This window comes from Dendronephthya gigantea, unplaced genomic scaffold (genome assembly GCF_004324835.1).
Source record: "Dendronephthya gigantea isolate DGI-Jeju-01 unplaced genomic scaffold, DenGig_1.0 000001F, whole genome shotgun sequence".
In the NCBI taxonomy this organism is placed as follows: Eukaryota; Metazoa; Cnidaria; class Anthozoa; order Malacalcyonacea; family Nephtheidae; genus Dendronephthya; species Dendronephthya gigantea.
Window position 1 is genome coordinate 3,107,668 of NW_021163011.1, and position 25,747 is coordinate 3,133,414.

Below are 25,747 nucleotides of genomic sequence, written 5' to 3' on the forward strand. Positions count from 1 at the left end.
CTTAAGTGGAAAGCAACCTCTCTAGATTGTAAACTTTGTGAAGAATATATTCTTGATCAAAAGACGGAACGCATCAACGCAACCCGGGTTAGCGCTAACCTAGCTTTGAACAACTGGCCCAAATGCAAATAAATTCACTCATAAGTGAAATTTTATTCGTTTATTCAAATCTGAATGTCATTAAAAATAGAAAGGATATTACACATTCACATATCTCAAAAAGAGAAACAAAGTCTTGATAGTTGAAACACGATACGAGTTCACGGCGTAATATTGCGTTAATTGCCGAACTCGATGGTTTGTGGCACTTGACTGATCAGTAACATCACTACGGTAAAATGAAGTTAGCGAATTCTGTAGCAGTTATCACTGGCGGGGCACGAGGAATTGGTAAAGCGATAACAAAATCCTTGTTACAAAACAGAGCTAAGGTAGACTACATTTATATTCCCAGCGAATATCATAATCAGAATAACTACAATGTATTCATCTTCGACCGTCGTCTAGGTTTTATCACATTATGGTCTCACTATAAATAAAGCTCGACTTCTCTTATAGTTACTAGACCACATTTGAACGGGAGTATTAAATCAGTAAATGTATTTATTTTGTGAAATATCTAATATTTCACGGTGTTATATATCAATCCCTATTTTCAATGGTTTACACTATACCGGATTTGTCAGATCATGTCAGAGCGAGCGTTAACTCCCAGACGCCAGGGGCCGGTTGTATCAAGGCCATTTAGCACTCTTACAACTCTCTTGAATGAGTCAACTTGAATTTTATGTACTGAATATGTAGTTGAAAACAATATCTTTGTATTAAAGTTAAAAACATTTAGTTTGCTTGTTGAATAAAACGATAGACTTGATTTCTATTTTGAACTTAACCACCGTTTAAGCTAAACGGGCTTGATACAACCGGCCCCAGGTATAATAGCATGATTGCTTTAACATGATCTGCAGAATGATAAAAATGTGGTAAATGTAATAAATACCGGTAAAACAACTTAAAACTCTTTCGTGACCATGCGAATCCGGTATAGTGTAAAGGCTAGTTTCCTCTCAGGAAAAATCTTTGGATCGGAACGGACAGGAAAATTTCCTTTGTCGATGAGTTCTCAGGCGGCGTTTATACAAAGGAAACTTTCCTGTCCTGTCCGATCCAAAGGAGAATTTTCCTGAGTGGAAACTAGCCTTAAACGAGGTCTTAAATCTCACCCTGTCGCAGGAAATTATGACAAATGATCATTTATGATTTATCATAGTCACTGTACTATAGAGCGGTCTTGCCGTAATGAATACGAGTCGCATGTATTATGTATGTGTTTTAACAACAAGTGATGGCCTGAACAATATTTTAGTTATATGTCTAGCTGAGTCCTGTTTCTGACAGTAGAGACGCGAGGCAATGGAGATGCATAGCTTGTGGTCCCATGACAGCTTTGTCATTCTAAATACGCCTTCAAATCAGGCATTTTTACGGCCTCTCGATGATATGAAAGCATGCATCTGCAACGTGATAGCTGTTTGATAGCTTATATGAAACTATAATATCAGCTAGATATCGGAGGTTTTTAGCACAATTGAAACGTTTGTATGATTATTTCAAAGTCCTGGTAGAATAATTCATTTCCCGTAGCTTATTTCTAGCAAAATAATTGACAAGCGTAGTCGAGCTAACCGCGTCATATAGATCGTAAACTTCCCCGTTCCCCTAATCCATCTACGGAACCACCCTACGCCTGCTTCACTAGAATCACATTTAGAGGACAAGAAAATATCTTGCCTTCCACATGCTGATTAAACTTCTAATTTAAAAAACCATTATGTAAATAAATTGCATTTTCAAGTACTTACATTTCGAAGCTTTGGTACCACCACCAACGATGCCTGGCCGGTTTTATTCAGTATACTGAATGGCCTCATCTCGTGCATGATTGATGTATAACTGATCAGCGCATTGTTATCATTATTGATAATCACTCTTCAATTTTTCGAACTCCACTTTGCTCTTGTTCCAGCCTTAAATACATCGTTCCTGTATCGATACTATACTACCCCCGCACTGTATCTTTCCATGCATAATCATACTGATGATTTGGTAATCTTTTCCTATGATATCTCTGCAGGTGTATTTCCTTGACCTCGATGTAACTGAAGGAAAAATTGTTCAGAAAAACTTTGAAGATGAATTTGGCAAAGGAAAAGCGACATTTCTAGAATGTGATGTCACAGACACAAATAAGATTGAAGGTGATATCTGACATAGTTAATATGCATCTACTTAATTTATGGTGATATCTGATGACAATTTTCACGTTATGAATTATCGGGACACCTACTGAATTGAATTCCGTAAGATCAATCTAGCCAAGTTAGCCGTCTCACCTGTTCAGTCAAATAAACTTTCACCGTATCGGTTGTTCCTTGAATAAATTTTACCGTATGGTTTGTCCCCATTAAACTGGCCCCAATCAAACCCTAAAAATATATCACCAATTCAGTATATATTCCTTTTTAGATCTACGAATCTTAAGATATACTTTATCACTTCATGAGTTCGTTTAAATCTTCACATTTTGATTTTAGAAAATTACCAATTTTGTCTTAAAAGGAATTTTGTCAAATATTGTAAAAGAAAATGGTCATCTAGACATACTTTGTAATAACGCTGGTATTGCAGACGGGACGAATATAGATAAACTGATCAGTATAAACCTGGTAGGTGGCTACACAGCTGAATAAGTTAAAACTACACAAGACTATATTGTTTGTTTCAAATCTTCAACACAATACACAGTTAAAGTGTTCAAATAGTTATAAATCAAGCTAGGACATTGAATTCAGGTTTAGGCAGAGGCGGCATAACTTAGACCACCCGAGTTAAGGTCCTGTTTACCAGTTTGATGGTTCACATTCCTTTATTAGACATCTGTCATTCATTGTACTCTGCTTGGAGTTAAGTATATGGATAAAAATAATGGTGGTAAAGGTGGATGTATTGTGAACATGGCATCCGAAGCAGGTATTTGACATTCATCTGAGTCTCTAAGAAAATTATTGATCTTACGAACAGGGGGAGTAGCCAGGGTCTTCATTTCCGGGGGCAACGGAGCTAGGCCCTGGGGACGAGGATGTGCCAAGGGTTGGAGGCATACTCGTGCCCAAGAAAATCGTGAAATTGCGTTTTGGAGGCGAGGTTTTTCAGACTTCTGAATACTGTATAGAGAGTATAAATGCATGGAAGTATTTCTCATTTCCCTCTCCCGAGTTTTTTTCAAAAATTGTTCTGACAAAAAGATTACTTTGATACGAGTTAGATTATTGCTAAAAAATGCAAAAAATCTAATTTAGGATAAATTCAATTGTGGGAGTCTGTAATTGAAATTCCCAAAATGTTTATATTAGTGTATGCAAGCCCTAACAAAATGTTTAATTGATATACCAAAGACTGTCTCTATGATACCATAATTTGTAGTTCGTGCATGACTGTATTGTTTGATGATTCAATTAATATTTTATTTTGAAGGACTAGTTTACCGGACCAATCTTACAGTTTCAAATGGCGCCTATACAGCATCCAAACATGGCGTAGTTGGTTATACAAGGGCTTTTGCAAAAGTATGTTTTTTCCACTCTTGAACTTGTCTTCTCGGAGATAAACAAATATTTAATGTAAAGTGTAAACATCGCGTATTAATATTGGGTATTTAAATGCATAGAATGCTATCATGTCTGGCGTTCGTTTGAATTGCATTTGCCCCTCGTTTGTTGATACCGACATGGTGAAGTTTGGTATTTCGAAAAGTCCCGAAATGAAAGCAGCTGTAGAGAAATTGGGTTGTGTCAGGTTTGTTTCTCCTATAAGTAACGATTTCTAACATTCTTACTATTAAAATAGTCTAACAATTTCATGTCGGTCAACAAGTTGAAACCCCAAATCAGCATGAATTGAAACAACTATCATGCACAATATATTCCTACCAAATACTCAATATAGAAATGTTTCATCAGACCCCATATTAAAAATATTCTTTCATCTCCCAGACACCTAAGTTACCATGTTACAACCTACTAAACACATTTAATTCGATGGATTTTGACATTTTTTACAGTAGTGATATGGTCGCTGAAGGGTTTATCCAACTTCTGAACGATGAAGAAAAAGTTGGAGAAGCGATGACAATCTCAGCTCAACATGGAATTGGCTATCACGACTTTCCAGCTAACCTTTAGCAAAGTTATTTTTATTGATTTATTACAAATTAAATGTTCACCTGGCCTTGCATAATTACATTTTTTATTTTTAACTCTGGTTCGCAAGGTTTATAATGCTCTGGTTGTAGCCATACTAGTTTTAAGGCCTAGGTTATCGTCACATTTTGGTCGAATGCAATTCAACTACGTATAAGTTTGGCCAATACGTTGTCACCTAGCTTGGTTGTTCGACGCAACCAGGGTTAGCGCTAACCTAACTTTGAACAACTGGCCCAAATGCAAAAAAGTTCACTCATAAGTGAAATTTTATTCGTTTATTCAAATCTGAATGTCATTGAAAATAGATAGGATATTACACATTCACATACCTCAAAAAGTTAAACAAAGTCTTGATAGTTGAAACACGATACGAGTTTACGGCGTAATATTGCGTAATTGCCGAACTCGATGGTTTAGTGACCACTCAGTGATCAGTAAAATGAAGTTAGCGAATTCTGTAGCAGTTATCACTGGCGGGGCACGAGGAATTGGTAAAGCGATAACAAAATCCTTGTTACAAAACAGAGCTAAGGTAGACTACATATATATTGCCTGCAAATATCATATATAGTGGGTATATAGAATGCAGAATAACTACAATGTATTCATCTTCGACCGTCCTTGTCTAGGTTTTATATTATGTTGTATTATGGTCTCACTATAAATAAAGTTCGACTTCTCTTATAGTCACTAGACCACATTTGAACGGAAGTATTAAATCAGTAAATGTATTTATTTTGTGAAATATCTAATATTTCACGGTGTTATATATATCAATCGCAAACCCAGGGTTTTGAGGCCCTGTTTACACACTACCGAATTCGCATGGCCACGACCATCAAAATTAGCCTTGTCAGAGCGAGTTTTACTCCCAAAAGTACGATAGTATAATTGCTTTAACATGATCTGCAGAATGATAAAGTTGTGGAGTCAGTGGAGACTGGAGAGTGGAGAGAAATACCGGTAAAGCATCTGCAACGTGATAGCTGTTTGATAGTTTATATGTATGAAACTGTAATATCAGCTAGACATGCATTGGAGGTTTTTAGCACAATTGAAACGTTTGTATGATTATTTCAAAGTCCTGGTAGAATAATTCATTTCCCGTAGCTTTTTTCTAGCAAAATAATTGACTAGCGATGTCGAGCTAACCGCGTCGTAGATCGTAAACTACCTAATAGCAGTTGGCGTCAGGTATTAAAGATCGGCTGGTCACCAGGAACGCCACAGACGAACTCGGGGAATTCAACACCCTTGATTTTCACCTGGTCGTATTTCCACCCTGCTGATCCGCTGACGTAAATCACTATGGTTATTGTTTGCAACTCGAGTAAAATTTATAACCACACACGAAAATAGTATTTACGATAGCGGCTTTTCTGCTCTTAAATAAATTTACCTTTTCGATAATTACGTCTTTTTGTGTGAAAATCTCGCTCTCATGGACTATGGTCGATTTCCTTAGTTATAAAACCAAGGCTCTCAGCCGAAAAAGTTTATTTGTGTCACGATTATCAAAATGGTGTATACTGCATTGGACCATTGCAGACATTGTCTGAAACATCTCAGAGGTATTGAATTGTACTGCAAGTTGCAAGAAAAATTGCGTCGTCGGTTCATTACAACAAACTTGTAACAAGCCTGAAAACGCAAGTTCTGCGGGAATCGACCAAGACTATGTGTCGCCTTTAACATTAACCACAGTTCTTTAACCCTAAAAAGTTATCGAGTCATTGTGGAACCTCATCAATCTCCTCTGCCTGTGGCTGTGAAATCGAGTTCCCGTTTCTCTCATCCATCTACGGATCGACCCTACGCCTGCTCACGAGAATCACATTTAGAGGACAGGAAAATATCTTGCCTTCCAGATGCTGCTTTAACTTCTGATTTAGAAAACCATTATGTAAAGAAATTGCATTTTCAAGTACTTACATTTCGAAGCTTTGGTACCACCACCAACGATGTTCCCTGGGTTTTATTCAGTATACTGTATGGCCTCATCTCGTGCATGATTGATGTATTACTGATCAGCGCATTGTTATCATTATCACTCTTCAATCTTTCGAACTCCACTTTGCTCTTGATCCAGCCTAATGTACATCGTTCCTGTATCGATACTATACTACCCCCGCACTGTATCTTTCCATGCACATACTGATGATTTGGTAATCTTTTCCTATGATATCTCTGCAGGTATATTTCCTTGACCTCGATGTAACTGAAGGAAAAATTGTTCAGAAAAACTTTGAAGATGAATTTGGAAAAGAAAAAGCGACATTTCTAGAATGTGACGTCACAGACACAAATAAGATTGAAGGTGATATCTGACATAGTTAATATGCATTTACTTAATTTATGCTGATATCTGGTGACAATTGAATTCCGTAAGATGGATCTAGCTAAGTTTGCCGTCTCACCTGTTGACTCAAAAAAATTTCACCGTATCGGTTGTTCCTTGAATAATTTTTACCGTATGGTTTAATGTCTGCATTAAACTGGCCCCAATCAAACCCTAAAAATATATCACTAATTCAGTATATATTCCTTTTTAGATTTACAAATCTTAAGATATACTTTATCGCTTCGTGAGTTCGTTTAAATCTTCACATTTTGATTTTAATAAATTACCAATTCTTAATGTCTTAAAAGGAATTTTGTCGAATATTGTAAAAGAAAATGGTCATCTAGACATACTTTGTAATAACGCTGGTACTGCAGATGGGACGAATATAGATAAAATGATCAGTATAAACCTGGTAGGTGGCTACACAGCTGAATAAGCCAAAACTACACAAGACTATATTGTTTGTTTAAAATCTTCTTAAGCATAACTTAGACCACCCGAGTTAAGGTCCTGTTTACCAGTTTGATGGTTCACATTCCTTTATTAGACATCTGTCATTCATGGTACTCTGCTTGGAGTTAAGTATATGGATAAAAATAATGGTGGTAAAGGTGGATGCATCGTGAACATGGCATCTGAAGCAGGTATTTAACATTCACCTGAGTCTCTGAGAAAATTATTGAACTTACGAACAGGGGGAGTAGCCATGGTCTTCATTTCCGGGGGCAACAGAGCTAGGCCCTGGGGACGAGGATGTGCCAAGGGTTGGAGGCATACTCGTGCCCAATAAAATCGTGAAATTGCGTTTTGGAGGCGAGATTTTTCAGACTTCTGAATACTGTATAGAGAGTATAAATGCATGGAAGTATTCCTCATTTCCCTCTCCCGAGTTTTTTTCAAAAATTGTTCTAACAAAAAGATTACTTTGATACGAGTTAGATTATTGCTACAAAATGAAAAAATCTAATTTAGGATAAATTAAAATGTTGGAATCTGTAATTGAAATTCCCAGAATGTTTATATTAGTGTATGCAAGCCCTAACTAAATGTTTAATTGATATACCAAAGAAATCTCTATGATACCATAATTTGTAGCTCGTGCATTATTGTATTGTTTGATGACTCAATTGTATATTTTATTTTGAAGGACTAGTTTACCGCGCCAGTCTTACAGGTCCAACTGGCGCCTATACAGCATCCAAACATGGCGTAGTTGGTTATACAAGAGCTTTTGCAAAGGTATGTTTTTTTCACTCTTGAACTCGTCTTCTCGGAGATAAACAAATATTTAATGTAAAGTGCAAACATCGCGTATATTCCAGATAAATGTGATCCATAAATCATCATTCATTAATATTGGGTATTTAAACTTATTCATGCATAGAATGCTATCATGTCTGGCGTTCGTTTGAATTGCATTTGCCCCTCTTTTGTCGATACCGACATGGTGAAGTATGGTATTTCGAAAAGTCCCGAAATGAAAGCAGCTGTAGAGAAATTGGGTTGTGTCAGGTTTGTTTCTCCAATAAGTAACGATTTCTAACATTCTTACTATGAAAATAGTCTAACAATTTCATGTCGTTCAATTATAATCCGAAGATCAACAATTTAAAACTCCAAATCAGTATGAATTGAAACAATTAACTATCATGTACAATATATTCCTACCAAATATTCAATATAGAAATGGTTCATCAGACCCCATATTAAAAATATCCTTTTAACTGCCAGACACCTTTTTTACCATGTTACAACCTACTAAACATATTTAATTCGATGGATTTAATATTTTTTACAGTAGTGACACCGTCGCTGAAGGGTTTATCCAACTTCTGAACGATGAAGAAAAAGTTGGAGAAGCGATGACAATCTCAGCTCAACATGGAATTGGCTATCACGACTTCCCAGCTAACCTTTAGCAAAATTATTTTTTATTGGTTTATTACAAGTTAAATGTTCACCTGGCCTTGCATAATTACATTTTTTATTTTCATTTCTGTTTTGCAAGGTTTATAATGCCTGGTTGTAGCCATACTAGTTTTAAGGTCTAGGTTATCGTCGCATTTTGGTTGAATGCAATTCAAGCAATAGATGAGATAATAAACCTCATTACCATCTCATTATCTATTGTTGAATTGCATTCGACGCGACTAAAATGCAACGTATAACCTAGGCCTAATGAATGCGTTGTCACCCAGTTTGGTTGTTCGAAAAACACGTAGTTACTACGCTTTATGTCTCGATCAATTCCAAGCGTTACCACCCCCCTCGGCCATATGTTGGGCATTTGGCGACCACGCCCATCTCCAGAGTTAAGCATTTGCCTAGTGTACGTTATCGTACGGAATTTGTTTGAAACTGAATTAGGTTGATTTTAATTACATGCAGCACTCGTAGCAAGGTTGCTTAACTATTATGTTAAGATGATATTAAAACATTAATATGTTGTCATCCAGCCTGGTCGTTAGAAGAGCATCTTTAGAACAAAACCAAATTTAGATGACGTCAAATTATTACCATAATATATAATTAATTTATGAGCTAAGTTGTCTGTAACGATGTTTACTGTTTTTAAAATTCACGATGTTTCAATAGCGAATGTAAACTGTATGAAACTCATTATAATAACTTGTAGGTACACCACGTAAGTATTAAATATTGCAGTATTTAATACTTACGTGGTGTACCTACAAGTTATTATAATTACTAAAGTCGCCATGCAATCATACAAGAAAATTATGTATGAAACTCGTCTGAAATTTATGAAAATTGCCAGCTAATACATGATTTCAATCTTTGGAGATAAATTGAAAAAATAGGTCGCAACAAAACGCAATTTTGTTAAAATCACGTAGCCGCGCTACGCTGAAGTGTACATGCAGATCATTTCGTAAATCTTGGGAACTTTAATCATAATATATTGAGAAGAGTTGTTCAGTTGGTCATGAAGTTAATTAAAAGTGTGATAATATATAAATCATGAAACGAACTTTTCATGTTGTTCACTCGTGAGTGAATCACGTGCGAATGAGGCTGCGGTAATGGTTTGAAAGGATATTCTTTATTCAAATCTGAATATCATTAAAAATAGAAAGGATATTACACATTTACATATCTCAAAAAGATAAACAAAGTCCTGATAGTTGAAACACGATACGAGTTTATGGTGTAATATTGCATCATTGCTGATCAGTAAAATGAAGTTAGCGAATTCTGTAGCAGTTATCACTGGCGGGGCACGAGGAATTGGTAAAGCGATAACAAAATCTTTGTTACAAAACAGAGCCAAGGTATAGACTACATATATATTGCCTGCGAATATCATAGTAGGTATATAGAATGTATTCATCTTCGACTGTCGTTGTCTAGGTTTTATATTTATATCATGTTATAATGTATTATGGTCTCACTATAAATATAAAGTTCGACTTCCCTTATAGTCACTATAGACCACATTTGAACGGAAGTATTAAATCCGTAAATGTATCTATTTTGTGAAATATCTAATATTATTTCTGGGTATTATATATAAATCGCAAACCCAAGATCACTAAGGCCCTATCAACCTCGTACCCAGGGTTTTGAGGCCCTGTTCACACTATACCGGATTTGCATGGCCACGACCATCAAAATTAGCCTGTCAGAGCGAGTTTTACTCCCAAAAGTACGTTAGCATAACTGCTTTAACATGATCTGCAGAATGATAAAGTTGTGGCGGACACCGTAAAACAACTTAGAACGATTTAGTGTAAACGAGGTTCTAAATCATGTACTCTGGCTGTCTGGCAAGAAATTACGACAAATCATGATCATTTATAATTAATCATAGTCATTGTAGTATGTAACGTTCATGTTGTAATGAGTACTAGTTGCATGTATGTGTTTTAACAAAAACTAAACAGCATTTTAGTTTATTGTTGCATTTGTACCATCACTCCAGGTCTAGTTGCGTCCAGTTTCTGACAATGTAGTTGGCGTCAGGATATTAATTAAAGATGACCCGGCTGGTCACCGGGGACGCCGCAGAATGGGGGGGGGGTGATTCGCCACCCTTGACTAGGCCGATTTCCTTTGTTCCTTTATAAAACCAAGGCTCTCAGCCGAAAAAGTGTATTTGTGTCAAAATGGTGCATACCACATTGGACCATTGCAGACATTGTCTTAAACATATCTCAGAGGTACTGAATTGGTACTGCAAGTTGCAAGAAAAATTGCATCGTCGGTTCATTACAACAACCTTGTAACAAGACTACGGGTTTCCTTTACCATTTCCCCTAGTGCTCCAGAAGCTATCGAGTAATTGTGGAACCTCATCAATCTCCTCTGCCTGTGGCTGTGAAATCAAGTTCCCCGTTCCCATAATTTAGACGACAAGAAAATATCTTGCCTTCCAAATTCTGATTTAATTTCAAATTTAAAAACCAATATGTAAAGAAATTGTATTGTCAAGTACTTACATTTCGAAGCTTTGGTACCACCACCAACGATGCCTGGCCGGTTCTATTCAGTATACTGTATGGCCTCATCTCGTGCATGATTGATGTATTACTGATCAGCGCATTGTTATCATTATCATTCTTCAATTTTTCGAACTCCACTTTGCTCTTGATCCAGCCTAATGTACATCGCTCCTGTATCGATACTATACTACCCCTGCACTGTATCTTTCCATCCACATATTGATGATTTGGTAATCTTTTTTTATGATATCTCTGCAGGTGTATTTCCTCGACCTCGATGTAACTGAAGGAAAAATTGTTCAGAAAAACTTTGAAGATGAATTTGGAAAAGGAAAAGCGACATTTCTAGAATGTGACGTCACGGACACAAATAAGATTGAAGGTGATATCTGACATAGTTAATATGCATTCACTTAATTTATGCTGATATCTGATACCTGATGACAATTTTTACGTTATGAATTATCGGGGGCACCTATTGAATTGAATTCCGTAAGATCAATCTAGCCAAGTTAGCCGTCCCACCTGTTGACTCAAATAAATTTCACTGGCCGTATCGATTGTTCCTTGAATAAATTTCACCGTATATATGGTTTGTCCCACTGGCCCAAATCAAACCCTAAAAATATATCACCAATTCAGTATATAATCCTTTTTAGATTTACGAATCTTAAGATATGCTTTATCACTTCATGACTTCGTTTAAATCTTCACATTTTGATATTAAAAAAATACCAATTTTGTCTTAAAAGGAATTTTGTCAAATATTGTAAAAGAAAATGGTCAGCTAGACATACTTTGTAATAACGCTGGTACTGCAGATGAGATGAATATAGATAAAGTGATCCGTATAAACCTGGTATGTGGCTACACAGCTGAATAAGTCAAAACTACACAGGAGTATTGTTTGTTTAAAATCTACAACACCATAGTTAAAGTGTTCAAATAGTTATAAGTCAAGGTAATTTAAACATTGAATTCAGGTTTAGACAGAGGCGGCATAACTTAGACCACCCGAGTTAAGGTCCTGTTTACCAGTTTGATGGTTCACATTCCTTTATTAGACATCTGTCATTCATGGTACTCTGCTTGGAGTTAAGTATATGGATAAAAATAATGGTGGTAAAGGTGGATGTATTGTGAACATGGCATCCGAAGCAGGTATTTGACATTCATCTGAGTCTCTGAGAAAATTATTGATCTTACGAAGAGGGGAGAGGGAACAACCAGGGTCTTCTTTTCTGCGGTGAAGCACAAGGGTTGGAGGCATACTCATGCCCAAGAAAATATTGAAAATTCAGAGTCAGTTTTTACGTTTTAGAGGCGAGGTTTTTCAGACTTCGAATACTGTATATAGAGTATAAATGCATGAAAGTATTTTTCATTCCCCTCTCCCATGCGGATTTTGAGTTTTTGCAAAAGTTGTTCTGATAGAAAGATCACTGGTGGTTAGATTATTGCTACAAAATGCAAAAAATCTAATTTAGGATAAATTAAATTGTTGGAATCTGTAAATAAACTTCCCAGAATGTTTATCAGTGTATTCAAGCCCTAACAAAATGTTTAATTGCGTGATATACCAAAGATCTCTATCATACCATAATTTGTAGTTCGTCCATGACTGTATTGTTTAATGACTTAATTGTATATTTTATTTTGAAGGAATATATTACTGGCCAGGTCCAACTGGCGCCTATGGAGCATCCAAACATGGCGTAGTTGGCTATACAAGGGCTTTTGCAAAAGTATGTGTTTTTTTTCTCTTTATTCAATTCGTCTTCTCGGAGATAAACAAATATTTAATGTAAAGTGTATCATCGCGTATATCCCAGATTTGACAAATATGTTCGATAAATCATCATTCATTAATATTGGGTATTTAAACTTATTCATGCATAGAATGCTATCATGTCTGGCGTTCGTTTGAATTGCATTTGCCCCTCTTTTGTTGATACCGACATGATGAGGTTTGGTATGACCAATGATCCCGCAATGAAAACGGCTGTAGAGAAATTGGGTTACGTCAGGTTTGTTTCTCCAATAAGTAACGATTTCTAACATTCTTACTATTAAAATAGTCTAACAATTTCATGTCGGTCAATTATAATCCGAAGATCAACAATTTGAAACCCCAAATCAGTATGAATTGAAACAACTATCATGCACAATATATTCCTATATACCAAATATTCAATATAGAAATGTTTCATCAGAACTCGTATTAAAAATATTCTTTCAACTCCCAGACACCTTAGTTACCATTTTACAACCTACTAAATACATTTAATTCGATGGATTTAATATTTTTTACAGTAGTGAGACCGTCGCTGAAGGGTTTATCAAACTTCTGAACGATGAAGAAAAAGTTGGAGAAGCGATGACAATCTCAGCTCGAAATGGAATTGGCTATCACGACTTTCCAGCTAAACTTTAGCAAATTTATTTTTTATTGATTTATCACAAATTAAATGTTCACCTGGCCTTGCATAATTAAATTCTTTATTTTTAACTCTGGTTCGCAAGGTTTATAATGCCCTGGTTGTAGCCATACTAGTTCTAAGGCCTAGCGGTTAGGCCCAAGTTATACGTCGCATTTTGGTCGAATGCTTTATGTTTCGATCAATTCCAAGCGTTACCACCCCCGTGGGGCATGTGTTGGGCATTTGGCGACTACGCCCGTCCCCAGGGTTATGCATTTGCCTAGTGTACGTTATCCCCGACCCGAGGTTGGGAATTTGTTTGAAACTGAGGGCCTGTTTACATTGAGCGAGTTATCCCGGCTAGGCGAGGTTGGAAGCGCATCACATCAAAGGCTTAATTAACTGATTAGTCTTTCTATAATATGCAGTTGTCACCTCGTCTAGCCGGGATAACTCGTAAACAGGCCCTGAATTAGGTTAATATTAATTACATGCAGCACTCGTAGAGCTTGCTTAACTAGTGATTAAGACTACGGCCTACCAGGTTGTAAGCGTAGGTTCGAATCCTGCATGGGAAAGGTTCGATTTTTCCCATCAAAATTGCTGTTTAATTTAAAATTCTGCGAAAAGGATTAGGTCAAATAAAGAACAATAGCTTTCGACAAAATAATGCGGTGGTCTAGTGGTTATAAGACGTTCGTCTCTCAATCCGAAAACAAACGTTTCAACTCCTGGCAATGCAACAAAATTAGCCTGAAAAATTTTGGTGTGATTTGGGAGCTTTAAAACAGTTAAAAGACTGCTCAACCTTTGCGAAAGACTGAAAATTGAGAAAAAAAAATTGAAAAAAAATAACTGAAAAAAATTCTCGCGTTCAAAAGTACCTGAAAATTGAAAAAAAAGCAAGTAAAGCAAAGCAAAAAAAGTTTTAAAAACATGTGTCTTCTAAAAAGACTGAAAATTAAGAAAGTTAGACAGACTTTCTTAATTTTCAGTCTTTTTAGAAGACACATGTTTTTAAAACTTTTTTTACTTGTGCTTTTTTTTCAATTTTCATGATCAGGTACTTTTTAACTCGATAAGTTTTTTTTCAGTTTTTTTATTTCAATTTTTTTTCAATTTACAGTCTTTCGCAAAGGCCGAGGACTGTCTCATACGTATCGGTAATATTGGAGAGAATTCGAACATTGTTATTGCCATACTGAGTATCAGGCCGACTATCGACCAAATCACAATTGAACTCGCCCATTACGTAATATTCGACATTTTCGGTATCAATTTGCCCGAGAGATTTTCGTTAGAAGTAAATAATTCTACAGGAGAATTTGGTGGCCTATACCAGTTAACAACAACAAATGGTTTTGATTGAGGTTTGCGAATTTCAATGCACAAGTTTTCAAAATTTTCCATCTTGAGGTCACTGCGTGTTATAAAGTTAATTGAATCTCTGATATAAAAACAGACACCTCCGCCATTTCTGTTTCTATCTCTGCGAACTATTTCATAACCAGGTATGTAAACCTCACAATCTTAAATTGAGTTGTCGAGTTTAGTTTCATTAATTGAGAGAATGTCTACTGGACAATCGGTAAGCAGAATTCTAAGTTCATGCATTTATTTGTTTCGTCAGACTAGCTATATTCAATGAAGCTAGTTTAAAAGCACCTTTAGCAGGAAAAATCGTTGTCTGCAAGTGAAATGTTACAGTTTTCAGATTGTTGCGAATTCGAACGAAATGAGTTATTTGAGAAATTTTCACTAGGCTTGGCATTCACGGAAATTTAGTTTCAAGCATGCGGACTAGTTGCTATTAAGTCTACAAAGTTTTGAAAAAGTTTTGCATTACCTTCATGATTCAAATGAAGTCCTCCTCGATTCAGGTCCGCGAGGGTAATATTGTCATGTTTGATAAGTGTCCACTGAGCCATGCATTAATTTGGCAATGTTCTTGAAGATATTGATTGACTGTTTTAACTTGTTCGTTCATATCCCCCACCAGAATAAAAGCTGTGAAATAATGACTTTCGACTCGGAGCTTCTTTCTATTTCTTTAGCAAGGTTTGCAATATTTTCCGCAACTTTATCTGGATTGATCTTCTTCAGTTAAGATCGTTGGTCCCGCAATGGAGAATGACATGGCTGGGTGATTTGCCTATGGTAGGCTTTAGGTAATCTTTCATGTCGTTTGTTGTAGCTCCAGGAAAGGATTTTACAACTACCCGAGCTCCCACTTCTTTGCCAAGTTTCGGTCTCTGGATATTTTTGAGAATAGAGTCCCCAATTAAGACTGTTGTGTTAGGAGTTTGTTGCATACGATCACCAGTTCTAGTAATTCTAGCTCTGGACGTTGAAGGCTGGCTATAATTAGGTGAGTTTTCTTGTCTTGGTGCACGATCGGCTCCGAGTGAGATTGCACTGGTGCATGTCTGTGGTCGGGTGTCATAAATTTGCGTGTTGGGAACTACATCTTGTTGCTTTGACTCTGTAACCTTGTGTTGCTGAGTTAGTTCACAGTTATTTTGCTCAGTGTTTGTATTGGCTTTGAGACATTCCAGGTAGCTGTGGCAGCGCTCTCCGTTTCATTTGTCCTAGTACTCGCTTGACGATGATCGCTTTGTACAACTTTGTATTAGTCTTATAACTGTTAATAAACTTTTTATAAATAAAGTTTTATTTGTTGATTGCAAGTCCGGATGGTACAGGACATATTTACAATTTGTTTCTGATATTCATCGTTTCATCTGCGTAGCTCTAACTTTTCTTTCTTCCACTCGTTTATTGTATCTTCTAAAACCACGGTCGAATAAGGTTTATTTTCTTTAATGTAGTCTACCTCGTGGGCAAGGTCATTCAGTTTACTTGTCACGTGTTCAGTGAATCTACCCAGTTTTAATTTTAATAGATCAATTTCATAATTAGGTCTTGAGTTTTCAGGGGGATTGTGTTTCTTTGTACTTTTTGTATTGAGGATTTTTTGGGTATTCAAATTTAGAGATTCTTTATGCAAATTATCTGTACTTGTACATGTTGACTCAATAGTCAATTCTTTGGCTATAACCTTTGGACTTTCTTTATTCAGGGCGTCTCCTTCGTTTTCAAGCTCTTTCATCGATATTTTTGCAATCTCAGGTTTGTTAACAGTTCTAATAGGCGTTTCGTGAAGAATATTCTCAGTATCATCTGCATCCACTGTTAGTAATGTTTCCAGCGAATTTGATAACTCATTTTCGCCGTTAATGTCGTTGTCAGAGGCATTCTTACGATGTTCTGAAAAGCACTGTATTCTTTCTGATAAAGCACTGTATTCTTTCTGATAAATCACTGCTTCTTTCTCCGCCAATATATATATATATATATATTCACTCTTCGAATTCCATGTAATCGATAATAGCTTGCTTTCGAAGGACCATTTGCCCCCACTCGGCGAGCGCCAGCCGCCAGGTAGTGTTTGAGCTGTTTCTTCATCAATTTCTGTTAGAATCAACGCCTTCAAGTTCTCCAGTTAGCCAGTCCATATCATTTTGTCTTTCTTAATGTTAAAATAATCGAATAAAACACTTTTAATAGTTGAAGAATCCATAGCAATACAAGGAGCAGAAATTTACACGTCCGTTACTCCTCACGTCACACCATCATTGGTGCTGACGTTGTCTGACGTACGCTATACCTACGCTTACAACCTGGTAGGGCGGTAGCCTTAATCACTGTGCCACCGGATCGTATGTTGATATCTTTTGAAAATTTTCTAAAAATGTGTTAACATGCTAAAAATTGCTTCATATGTTTCTTAAGACTAATCTCTTTGGTTTTTGAGCATATGTGGTTGGTTTTTGGAACATTGAAAAAGGCGTTTTTTTTCAAAATGGTAAGGGTAGTCTGTGAATCATCTATTGCCCATACTCATTTTAGCAACATAATATATTATTACATTTTTAAATATTAATATCTAGGTTAACCCCAGACCACGCCGCTTACTCACCAATTAGCAAGGTTATGTGCAAGCTGTAGTCCGACGGGGCCCGGGAACGAGGCAAGGTCGCAGATGGCTTCAGAAGTAGAACTTGGAATAAGGAAAGATCCATGCCAATGGTATCTTGATCATCAAACCACACTCGGATAGCTTGCACCCATCACACCAATGTAATTGGTGGTAAATAAGGCTGGTTACCGGCTTTCTGGAACAGGGTGGGACGGTGGCTATTTAAACTTTTTGTTAGGCTTGTTACACCTTGCGTGCCAAGCAACTAATGACCACAAAGGGAGCGAACACACCTTTTATAAGATAAAATTAATTTAACAATACAACAATATTAATTTAACGATATAACAATATCAATTTTTTTGGCTGGGGTTAGGGTTTGGCTACAAAAATATACAGATATATTTTCGGCAGTGAACTTTGCTCTGGGACGGACGTTCGTGGCTTCTTTCTTATTGCAATACTTTGTAATATCGATTTCAACTGAGCGATTTCTGCTAAACGCAATAACAAACAAACAGCAGCCCAACAATCATACAATGACAGCCACCTATTAATTGTTATTATTTTTAAAATACTTTATTTATTTCTATTGTGCAGAAATAGGAAATTATATGGCTGTTGACAAATAATTTTTTAGATGAAATTAAGGTTTCACTACAGGATCTATTATCGCTTCGTATATCGTTTCATCTGCCTCCATTTCACTCATCCCATGAAATTTCCAATTATTTCTTCAACAAAGAGAGGAATACTTCATGAGGTACATCGATATTCCCGATCCGTCGCATTTTCTTTTTCCCTTCCTTCTGTTGATCCAATAGTTTTCTTCGTCTCGTCATATCTCCACCGTACTATTCAAAGAAAACTATAATAAACAACTGGATATATTCATTAAATTCCATCCAGTCAAATATATATTTTTCGAAGTTGTGAAAAGCATGTGGTTGACCAATTAATGAAGATGCGTCGAGTTTTTCTGGGGAAAAGCTAAAAGGAGAAGCTGCATTATACTAACCAGTTTGGCCGTCACGTCTTTTCGCAGAGCTTTTAAACTATCAGAAATTAAGTAATTCATTTTTTATCTATATTATTTTTATGCAAACACACAGAACGATAACCATTATAGCTGACAAGTTGAATGTTAAAACCTAAAACCAACCTTTGTCTAGCTATAATTTTCCCACCAACTTTTGCTTGAATGGCCACCTCAAATAATTGTCTATATATAAACAAGAAAACCATGCATGAAAACCATGTTTCCCTGAAAGTCTACGTATCAAACAAAGTCTTCAATTTTTTCATTTTTTTTTTAATTTAGCCTTCTAGCTACCTTGACATCAACTTTTGCAACTTCAAACACAAGGACTTCCCCATCTCTTGTGACTTGTCTGCATTCACTACAGTACTCAGTGCATCCACCAGATTACCATTTAAATAAAAATCTAACTGAATAGCAACACGCATGGAACTTTAGCATTAGAATTTTTTTACCTAAATCCTCAACAATATACCTACTACAGGGTTCAGCATCCTAATGTGAAATGTACACGTAGCCTACACGTAACCTGCCAACTGCAGGAGCAGGAATGATATTTTCTATTCTGTGGGCTTTACAAGCTAAGCTCATTTTTATTATAAGGAAATCTGCGTACTGCTATACGTATTTTAACTTACCTTGACTAAATTTGCCTGTCGGTAACCTGCGTCTTCGTAATCAAAACTAAAGAAAAGGAAATATTCCCTCTATATGAGTTCCAAATTGATAACAGGAGTGTTGATGAATTAATTCGCCCAAAAAAAGATGGATTCACCTAGCATATCCAGATGTAACGCTCTTCAATTGGTCATAAAAGTCCAAAATTATTTCACTCAAAGGAAAGAAATACTTCATCATCAGTCTAGTATCATCAATATAAACGATTTCATGTTGTTCCCCACGGGTTTTCTAATAAACAAAACAGTTCAAAATTATACACAGCGCAAAATTGCAACGAACATAATGACGGCAGTCATACAGCCAACATTTATCATACCTGACAAAGTGTCATAACTTTTCCAAGATAATCCTGAGGCATGATAATAGTTCCAAGAACAAACGGTTCCAGATATTCTTCTACTTTTGACGACTCTGGAAACTTTAACCAACCTTATTAGCATCAACAGTCTGAGTACATGCAGACAAGCATACACTATTGGACATAACATTACACTAATAGTTATATTTCTATTCGCTTTCATATTGACGTAATTTACAGGGAAAATGCAGAACTGTATGACGAGCGACTCGACCAAATATTTAGGTAAGCCCCATTCCTCTATTCTAGAAGCAGCGTGACACGTAAACATTGCTTACAATGCATTGAGACAGACCTGATTCATAAGGGTTGGCCCATAACAAACACCATTTTGAAATGGTCTAGCTGCAATGAAGATTGTAGAACGAGTCATTAAACTATATTCATACCTCTGATGCATTCATTATTAAAATTTCGCGTTTATTCTGATTCCGTAAGGTAGCTGAAAGTGAAGAAATCAGAAATTAAATGCTTGAATAATTCAATTTTTTTTTCGATCGACGACATGGAGGAGTTGTCCTATCATCGTTTTTTATCTTTTGTGACGTTGTATGCGGTCACGATTACGCATTGTTTACACAGAGGTCTGTAAGAAGGGTAAAAGGGACAATATGTCCCAGTCCCAGGGCTAAGGTGGGAGGGCAAAACGACGAAAGAAGGATACCATTTTGGCACAGGCCAAAATCGTCCCACAACAATTCTTCAGGAAGGTCGTGCAAATACGAAAGTTAGTGTTTGAATCAAAATCAATATTTTTTCACCTTTGAAAGGAACACTTGGGCTCGTTACCACAACTGATGCTTGGTACTCCTAAAAAACCCAATAGTATACCAGAAATAAATGTTTATGAGTGCAATGGTAAGAATAAAAATAGTCTCTCCGTTGCATAATTTTTGTTTTATGTAACCCAAAAATAGACAAACCTAACGAATTATTCTTTTGTTAAGTAAACATATTGTCTCATTTGTGTTTATCATTGATAATCCTATCACGGTACGATTAATATTGTGAATGATTGAATCTAGTGAAAGCAACCGAGCATTTGAAAAATTATTTGCACGGTCAGTAAAGTGGAAATTTTTATTTATTGCCACGTGACCAAAAACAACCAATATATTCCACTACCCCATGCCAAGTATATCCTACTTTTAATTAACGACCGGGAATATAGAAAATTTTAATTCACGGTGAAAACAATTTGACCTGACCTGTTCCAATCTCTCCCGAAACACTTCCATGTGCAAAATTCCAAGAAATCCAAGCCTCATTCCCTGGCCCAGCGCAGCACTGAAAAAAAAAACGTGGGCATTCTAGGGTAATGTGGGGTAAAACGTCTCACCTTTTGGTCGTTCTGGCCTCATTTCGCCCTGATACACCACGTGTGTGCGGTTAAAAACGACCGATTTGAGTACCGTTTGGACTATTTCACATCGGTGAAATTGACTTGTTCACAAAAAGTACGACAAATTGGTGAACAAAGCTTTAATTTTAAACAGATTTGTGTTAAAACCCCCCAATAAGTTTTAAACATATTTGTGTTACTCACCTACTGTCACGATGGACACTAACGCTTGCATCATTCAATGTCAGCTTCTCGACAGCATTACGTAAATTGAGAAAGTCAGATTGGTTTACGGGATAAAATCCAGCGAAAACCTAATAAAAAAAACTTATTAACATACTTCAAGCCCCTAATCTTCTATATTGAGTAACATTTGTGACAAGAAATTCGAAGAAAATGTACTAAAACGTTAACAAAACGTGGTAGAGGAACAACACTGTCAACCTCGACACATTGTTTGCCCTTAAACTTATCTTAGTTATTTCCTAATGCCTGGGTTTACATGTGTCTAAATCAAAAGGAGCGGATCCCGCAAATTTGAATCTCATGGAAGGTTAAAAATGACTTAGTTTTGAATACTTCTATCAAGGTGACTGCTTTTGTTTAGGACAATAAAATTACTGAAGCGATCATCGGATACAAAACAAATATTGCAAAGGGAATCCGGAATCATCTTGAAACAACAGTGCCGCTTTTCGTTTTATGCTTGACTTTTTCATGGGGTTTTTTTTATAAATTTTTATTATCTATCATCAAAGTCCCCGGATAGCTTTGGGGACCAACAAAAATTGATTTTAGTGTTACTACAGGAGGAAACCGGAGTAACCGGTGTGACGTTTAAGAAAATCTGTCTTGCATATATTGGACGAAACCAAGTGTAATGAATGTGGGACGCAGAGGATGCGCGCGCATCTGTCATCATTTACCAACCGTTCTCATTTGCGATTTAATATATCGTAGTGTGATAAAATGAACTTGATTGTAGGAGAGAACTAAGACATTTCAAACAAGCCCTCCGTAGTAACTTACTAGACTAAGAACTAAAAAACATCAAATTCTCCATAACATTTTAAGTCCAGTTAGGTGCAATCACGGTACCGCTATTCAGCCCGAAAACTACCTCAAAGTCTTACGATAACTAACCGATTTATTTACAAGTTTATCATGACTCAAGGTTTGTCAGTTCTTAGACATTATTTGACAGATATTGTTGTTATTTGACCTAGAAAATGCGTGTGATAGTTCCTGACTGAACTTATCATTGACATAATATAGTTTTAAAATATATGCATGATTGCAATTCAATTTTGCTAGTTGCTAAAGTTTTTTAAGGTCGCAACAATATGTTTCGCGTTTAGGTTAATAGCGGGGTGGATATTTCCAATTCACGCATGTTAAATAAAAGGTTTCAGCTATCATGTAGACAGTGAAATATCACGAAATAAATCAAATAATCATGCACATGCTTTATAATTATACCATGGGCTTCGCTGCTTTGAATCCTTTCAAAGGTGATGCAGGATGATCAACATGACAAAAGGTTTCACCAATTTGAGCATCGTCTGAGTTTTTCATTCCAGTCACGATATATCCTATTTGTCCGACATACCTAAATCAATGTACCAAATGTTGCAGTAGCGCATAACCCGACATAGGACGCGGTTGTCAAGATTATTATTTTCCCACCAACTCAAAAAATTGTCAGTTCGAGAGAGTAAGAGACGGTGGATCGGGAACATTTCAGAATTTAGAGGATATGCAAAAAACTCGAGCATCGACAAATGCATACGGGAAGAAAGATCATTATGCGAAACAAGCGCTATATGACAAGCACTAAAACAATCAGCTTGACGTATTCCAGGCTTGCCGTTGCCGATCATGTTCATGCAGTTAAAATTACAAAGTACAGTGTACCTTTCCACTAAGGCCCTTTCAACTCAACTTAGTTTTTTTACTGAGCAATTTGTAGCCGATTGTGATGCTAAAATAAAATAATATATACTAAAATAAAATAATATATACATACAATTCTCCTGTAGAAGTTTCATCCGGATGAAGAATTCCAAGGTCGAGAACGTCGTACTTTTGGTTTGTATTGCAAGTCATGATTTTATCTCCTGAAAGTTTTTTCATCTGATTTCAGCTGATTTTATCCAGCTTGTGTTGAAATATGTGTTGGCGAAAAATTATAAGACAAGTACCAACCTTTCTTGATCTTTCCCTGTATAACGGCAACGAGGCAAATTATGCCCCTATAGCGGTCGTACCAGGAATCAAAAACTAAACACTTCAATGGAGATTTTGAATTTTTCGTTGGACTAAAATAAAAATACAATTCGGCAAGAATGCTTTAATACTATGGTTAATGTTATGTCGAACCGGTTGATCATCAAGTGCCATGAACATACCAAGGAATTCGTTTGATAACTGCCTCCAGCAGCTCTTCAACTCCCCATCCTTCTTTTGCTGAAACCTAAAATTTCCAAGCTACGATGTTTAGCTTTTTCGCACCTAAAGTGGAAAAAGGGGCGGGTGGGGCGAAAGGTGGACGCCCGCTCCTAATCTCATGCAAGATTATTGTAAAATAGAAGTATTTGGAGAGGTAAAAAACTCTTTCCTTCATGTTCTATATAAATATTTAAAATTCCGTAAAATAAATTATTACATGCAGTAAATACTGGGGAATCCTTCCCCCTTCACATTTTCTTAATAAAAAACTAATAAATGAGTTCGGAGGATATGAATGTCAATATTTAGTGATTATGGAAGCAACTAAATCAACGATGTTTAAATTATGCAGCGTTCAGTAGTCTCAACTTTCGTACCTGAATAATTTCATCGTTTTTTACGTCAAAAACACTTTCCATTTGCTGCGAAACTTGATCAGGTTTTGCTGAAGAAACGTCGATCTGGAAGAGATATAAAAACGTGAAAAATTACATCTTAGGAATCAATCATGGCTTATTTCAACATAAGGAGTGCTGTATTCATTCTGCTAAACAGCCTATCATTCATAATCATTGTATACGGTATATACCTTGTTGATAACAGGAATTATCATCAGATTTGCGTCAAAGGCTTGGAAAAAATTTGCAACTGTCTGGGCTTGAACACCCTAAATAAAATGGAAAAGAGGAATACCATGTTGTTATAGAGCTAATAAAAAGGTTCAGTTTTGACTTCCACTAGTGACCAGGAATATAAATTAAACAAATGCGATAATTCTATTAGATGTTTAACCAATTACGAACGTAATATATATATGCAAGAAGCTACAGTGGTGGAAGTTATAAAAATCTGAGCCTTGCTAATAAAATAAAAGAATACCAATTTACCAGCATTATAGCAGTTTTTATACTATTACCTGTACAGCATCAACTAAGAGTACAACACCTTGACATGCAGCCAATGATCTTGACACTTCATAACTGAAGTCTACATGACCCTATTTGAAAATAGTTTTTCAACATTTTTACTTCCAATGATATTACATTTCATTTAAATAGAATAGAAAAGATACCACCTACAGGTGTATCGACAAGATTTAGGAGATACTTTTGGTTCTTGAATTCATAAAATAGTGATGCAGTCTAAAATGTTTTTGCAGAAACACTTAATTAATAACATGAAGCTAGGTCTCTTGGCTATTCATATACTGTAAGTGTGTATCTTGCACCACTAAAAAATATTTTCTAAACCATTTAATTAAAGTAACAGACCTGAGCCTTCACTGTTATTCCTCGCTCTCTTTCAACTTGAAGCTTATCCAAAACTTGCTTATTTTTAACATTCTTTGAAATTGTTCCTAAATAGTGATGAACAATACTGATGCGTTGGGGCATTGCCATTGTGGGGTTTGGGGTGTGCCAGACCCCTCTCCCCCAAATCATAAAAAAAATTCAATGAGATTTTGGGAACCACAGCTAAATCACACCTTCTTACACCTAATTTGTTAAAGGATTTGACATTTGAGCTCAGTCCTGAAAGTACATTGGCTTTGCTATGTATGCATCTGGTCTCTAGTTATAGAGGAATATTTAATAGCGTAAACTGTTTGCCATAGGAAGCGTTCATTACCATTACATGGAGTTATTTGCAAATAATTAATAACAATATAACACCTGTAAACTCCAAAAGCCTATCCGCTAAAGTGCTTTTGCCATGGTCAATATGTGCTATGATGCAAAAATTTCTTATCATTTCATTAGGGTAATTAGCCATTGAAATGTCCTGGAAATACAATTAAAGCAAAAGAACTATTAATTGTATCATAAATTCTGATGATAACTTATCACAACAATATATACAGTTGAAGATATCTTATCAAATATTTTAATTAATCAAAGCTGATGCCTGATGGAACAGGTCATTCCAGCCTCACAGTACCAAAAGCGTACAGTACCTCTCCATCATCAGAAGATGTCAAACTTGATTTATTTATACTAAAATTTAATCCAGGAAAACTGGGACAAAAGCCAACTTTCCTCCTTGAATTAGAAACAATTTAATGAAAAACATATAATAATACAAAGTTTGTAAACGTCTGTACAATAATACAAAGTCTGTAAAACTACAAACAGAGAACTGCAATATACCCTGTTTCAAATGACCAAGATGCGCAAATACCACAGACCCCAAAGTACTTTAATGACCGCACTCCTTCGCTGAACGCCGGGGTCATTAGCCTGCCAAGCCGACGAATAGGACTTCTCATCTTTGATTTTTACATACGTTAAGACTATATCCTTCACTTAACCCATGTTTCCAAGGTCTTTGTTGTGACAAGAGCAGAATTATAGGGAAATAAATGTTTAATTTTCACGTTTTTCAGACGCCATTTTGTCATTAAAATCATGAAAATC

At 36.1% G+C, this 25,747-nt stretch overlaps 3 protein-coding genes and 1 long non-coding RNA gene across 5 annotated transcripts; 2 read left to right on the forward strand and 2 right to left on the reverse strand.

Annotated features, from left to right (window-relative positions):
• The first annotated feature begins 42 nt into the window (after positions 1-42).
• Positions 43-8,566, forward strand: LOC114523614 (15-hydroxyprostaglandin dehydrogenase [NAD(+)]-like). 2 transcript variants are annotated; one of them, XM_028544604.1, is made up of 8 exons: positions 43-390; positions 4,754-4,794; positions 6,456-6,579; positions 6,912-7,018; positions 7,154-7,250; positions 7,754-7,845; positions 7,991-8,118; positions 8,405-8,566. In XM_028544604.1, the coding sequence occupies exons 1-8, from the start codon at positions 339-341 to the stop codon at positions 8,523-8,525; spliced, it is 762 nt and encodes a 253-aa protein (XP_028400405.1). In that variant the 5' UTR covers positions 43-338; the 3' UTR covers positions 8,526-8,566. The 2 variants fall into 2 exon arrangements, with proteins under 2 accessions (XP_028400405.1, XP_028400399.1); XM_028544598.1 differs by lacking the exons at positions 4,754-4,794; positions 6,456-6,579; positions 6,912-7,018; ... (2 more) ...; positions 7,991-8,118; positions 8,405-8,566 and adding exons at positions 2,135-2,258; positions 2,620-2,726; positions 2,934-3,030; ... (1 more) ...; positions 3,728-3,855; positions 4,121-4,700 and having other exon boundaries at positions 172-431.
• LOC114523641 lies at positions 1,891-15,469 on the reverse strand. Its single transcript, XR_003687045.1, has 7 exons — positions 15,333-15,469; positions 11,592-11,685; positions 11,064-11,349; positions 6,680-6,774; positions 6,195-6,480; positions 2,394-2,486; positions 1,891-2,159 (listed from the first exon to the last, which is right to left on the reverse strand). It is a non-coding gene; the product is annotated as an uncharacterized LOC114523641 (long non-coding RNA).
• On the forward strand, positions 9,631-13,551 carry LOC114523629 (15-hydroxyprostaglandin dehydrogenase [NAD(+)]-like). The gene is made up of 7 exons (XM_028544617.1): positions 9,631-9,896; positions 11,325-11,448; positions 11,819-11,925; positions 12,131-12,227; positions 12,729-12,811; positions 12,966-13,093; positions 13,380-13,551. The coding sequence occupies exons 1-7, from the start codon at positions 9,804-9,806 to the stop codon at positions 13,498-13,500; spliced, it is 753 nt and encodes a 250-aa protein (XP_028400418.1). The 5' UTR covers positions 9,631-9,803; the 3' UTR covers positions 13,501-13,551.
• A 2,197-nt stretch (positions 15,470-17,666) lies between the features above and the next one.
• On the reverse strand, positions 17,667-25,735 carry LOC114523596 (translation factor Guf1, mitochondrial-like). The gene is made up of 23 exons (XM_028544575.1): positions 25,481-25,735; positions 25,288-25,372; positions 25,007-25,115; positions 24,605-24,690; positions 24,413-24,475; positions 24,250-24,330; positions 23,923-24,000; positions 23,711-23,794; positions 23,294-23,358; positions 23,091-23,203; positions 22,912-23,002; positions 22,365-22,494; positions 21,090-21,199; positions 20,752-20,830; positions 20,305-20,353; positions 19,933-19,985; positions 19,502-19,603; positions 19,280-19,413; positions 19,143-19,188; positions 18,799-18,914; positions 18,628-18,687; positions 18,484-18,520; positions 17,667-18,319 (listed from the first exon to the last, which is right to left on the reverse strand). Exons 1-23 carry the CDS (start codon positions 25,597-25,599, stop codon positions 18,194-18,196), a joined length of 2,016 nt encoding a protein of 671 aa, XP_028400376.1. The 5' UTR covers positions 25,600-25,735; the 3' UTR covers positions 17,667-18,193.
• Between the last annotated feature and the right edge of the window lie 12 nt (positions 25,736-25,747).

Bases quoted from the DNA above. Each gene is read 5' to 3' on its own strand.
- LOC114523614 (XM_028544604.1), top strand. From the start codon at position 339: ATGAAGTTAGCGAATTCTGTAGCAGTTATCACTGGCGGGGCACGAGGA. The intron at 6,580-6,911 runs GTGATATCTGAC...ATGTCTTAAAAG, and splicing joins AGACACAAATAAGATTGAAG to GAATTTTGTCGAATATTGTA. The intron at 8,119-8,404 runs GTTTGTTTCTCC...TATTTTTTACAG, and splicing joins GAGAAATTGGGTTGTGTCAG to TAGTGACACCGTCGCTGAAG.
- LOC114523629 (XM_028544617.1), top strand. From the start codon at position 9,804: ATGAAGTTAGCGAATTCTGTAGCAGTTATCACTGGCGGGGCACGAGGA. The intron at 12,812-12,965 runs GTATGTGTTTTT...ATTCATGCATAG, and splicing joins ATACAAGGGCTTTTGCAAAA to AATGCTATCATGTCTGGCGT. The intron at 13,094-13,379 runs GTTTGTTTCTCC...TATTTTTTACAG, and splicing joins GAGAAATTGGGTTACGTCAG to TAGTGAGACCGTCGCTGAAG.
- LOC114523596 (XM_028544575.1), bottom strand. From the start codon at position 25,599: ATGAGAAGTCCTATTCGTCGGCTTGGCAGGCTAATGACCCCGGCGTTC. The intron at 24,691-25,006 runs GTGTTATATTGT...ATCACTATTTAG, and splicing joins TAGGCTTTTGGAGTTTACAG to GAACAATTTCAAAGAATGTT. The intron at 23,204-23,293 runs GTATGTTCATGG...TTTTTATTTTAG, and splicing joins GTTATCAAACGAATTCCTTG to TCCAACGAAAAATTCAAAAT.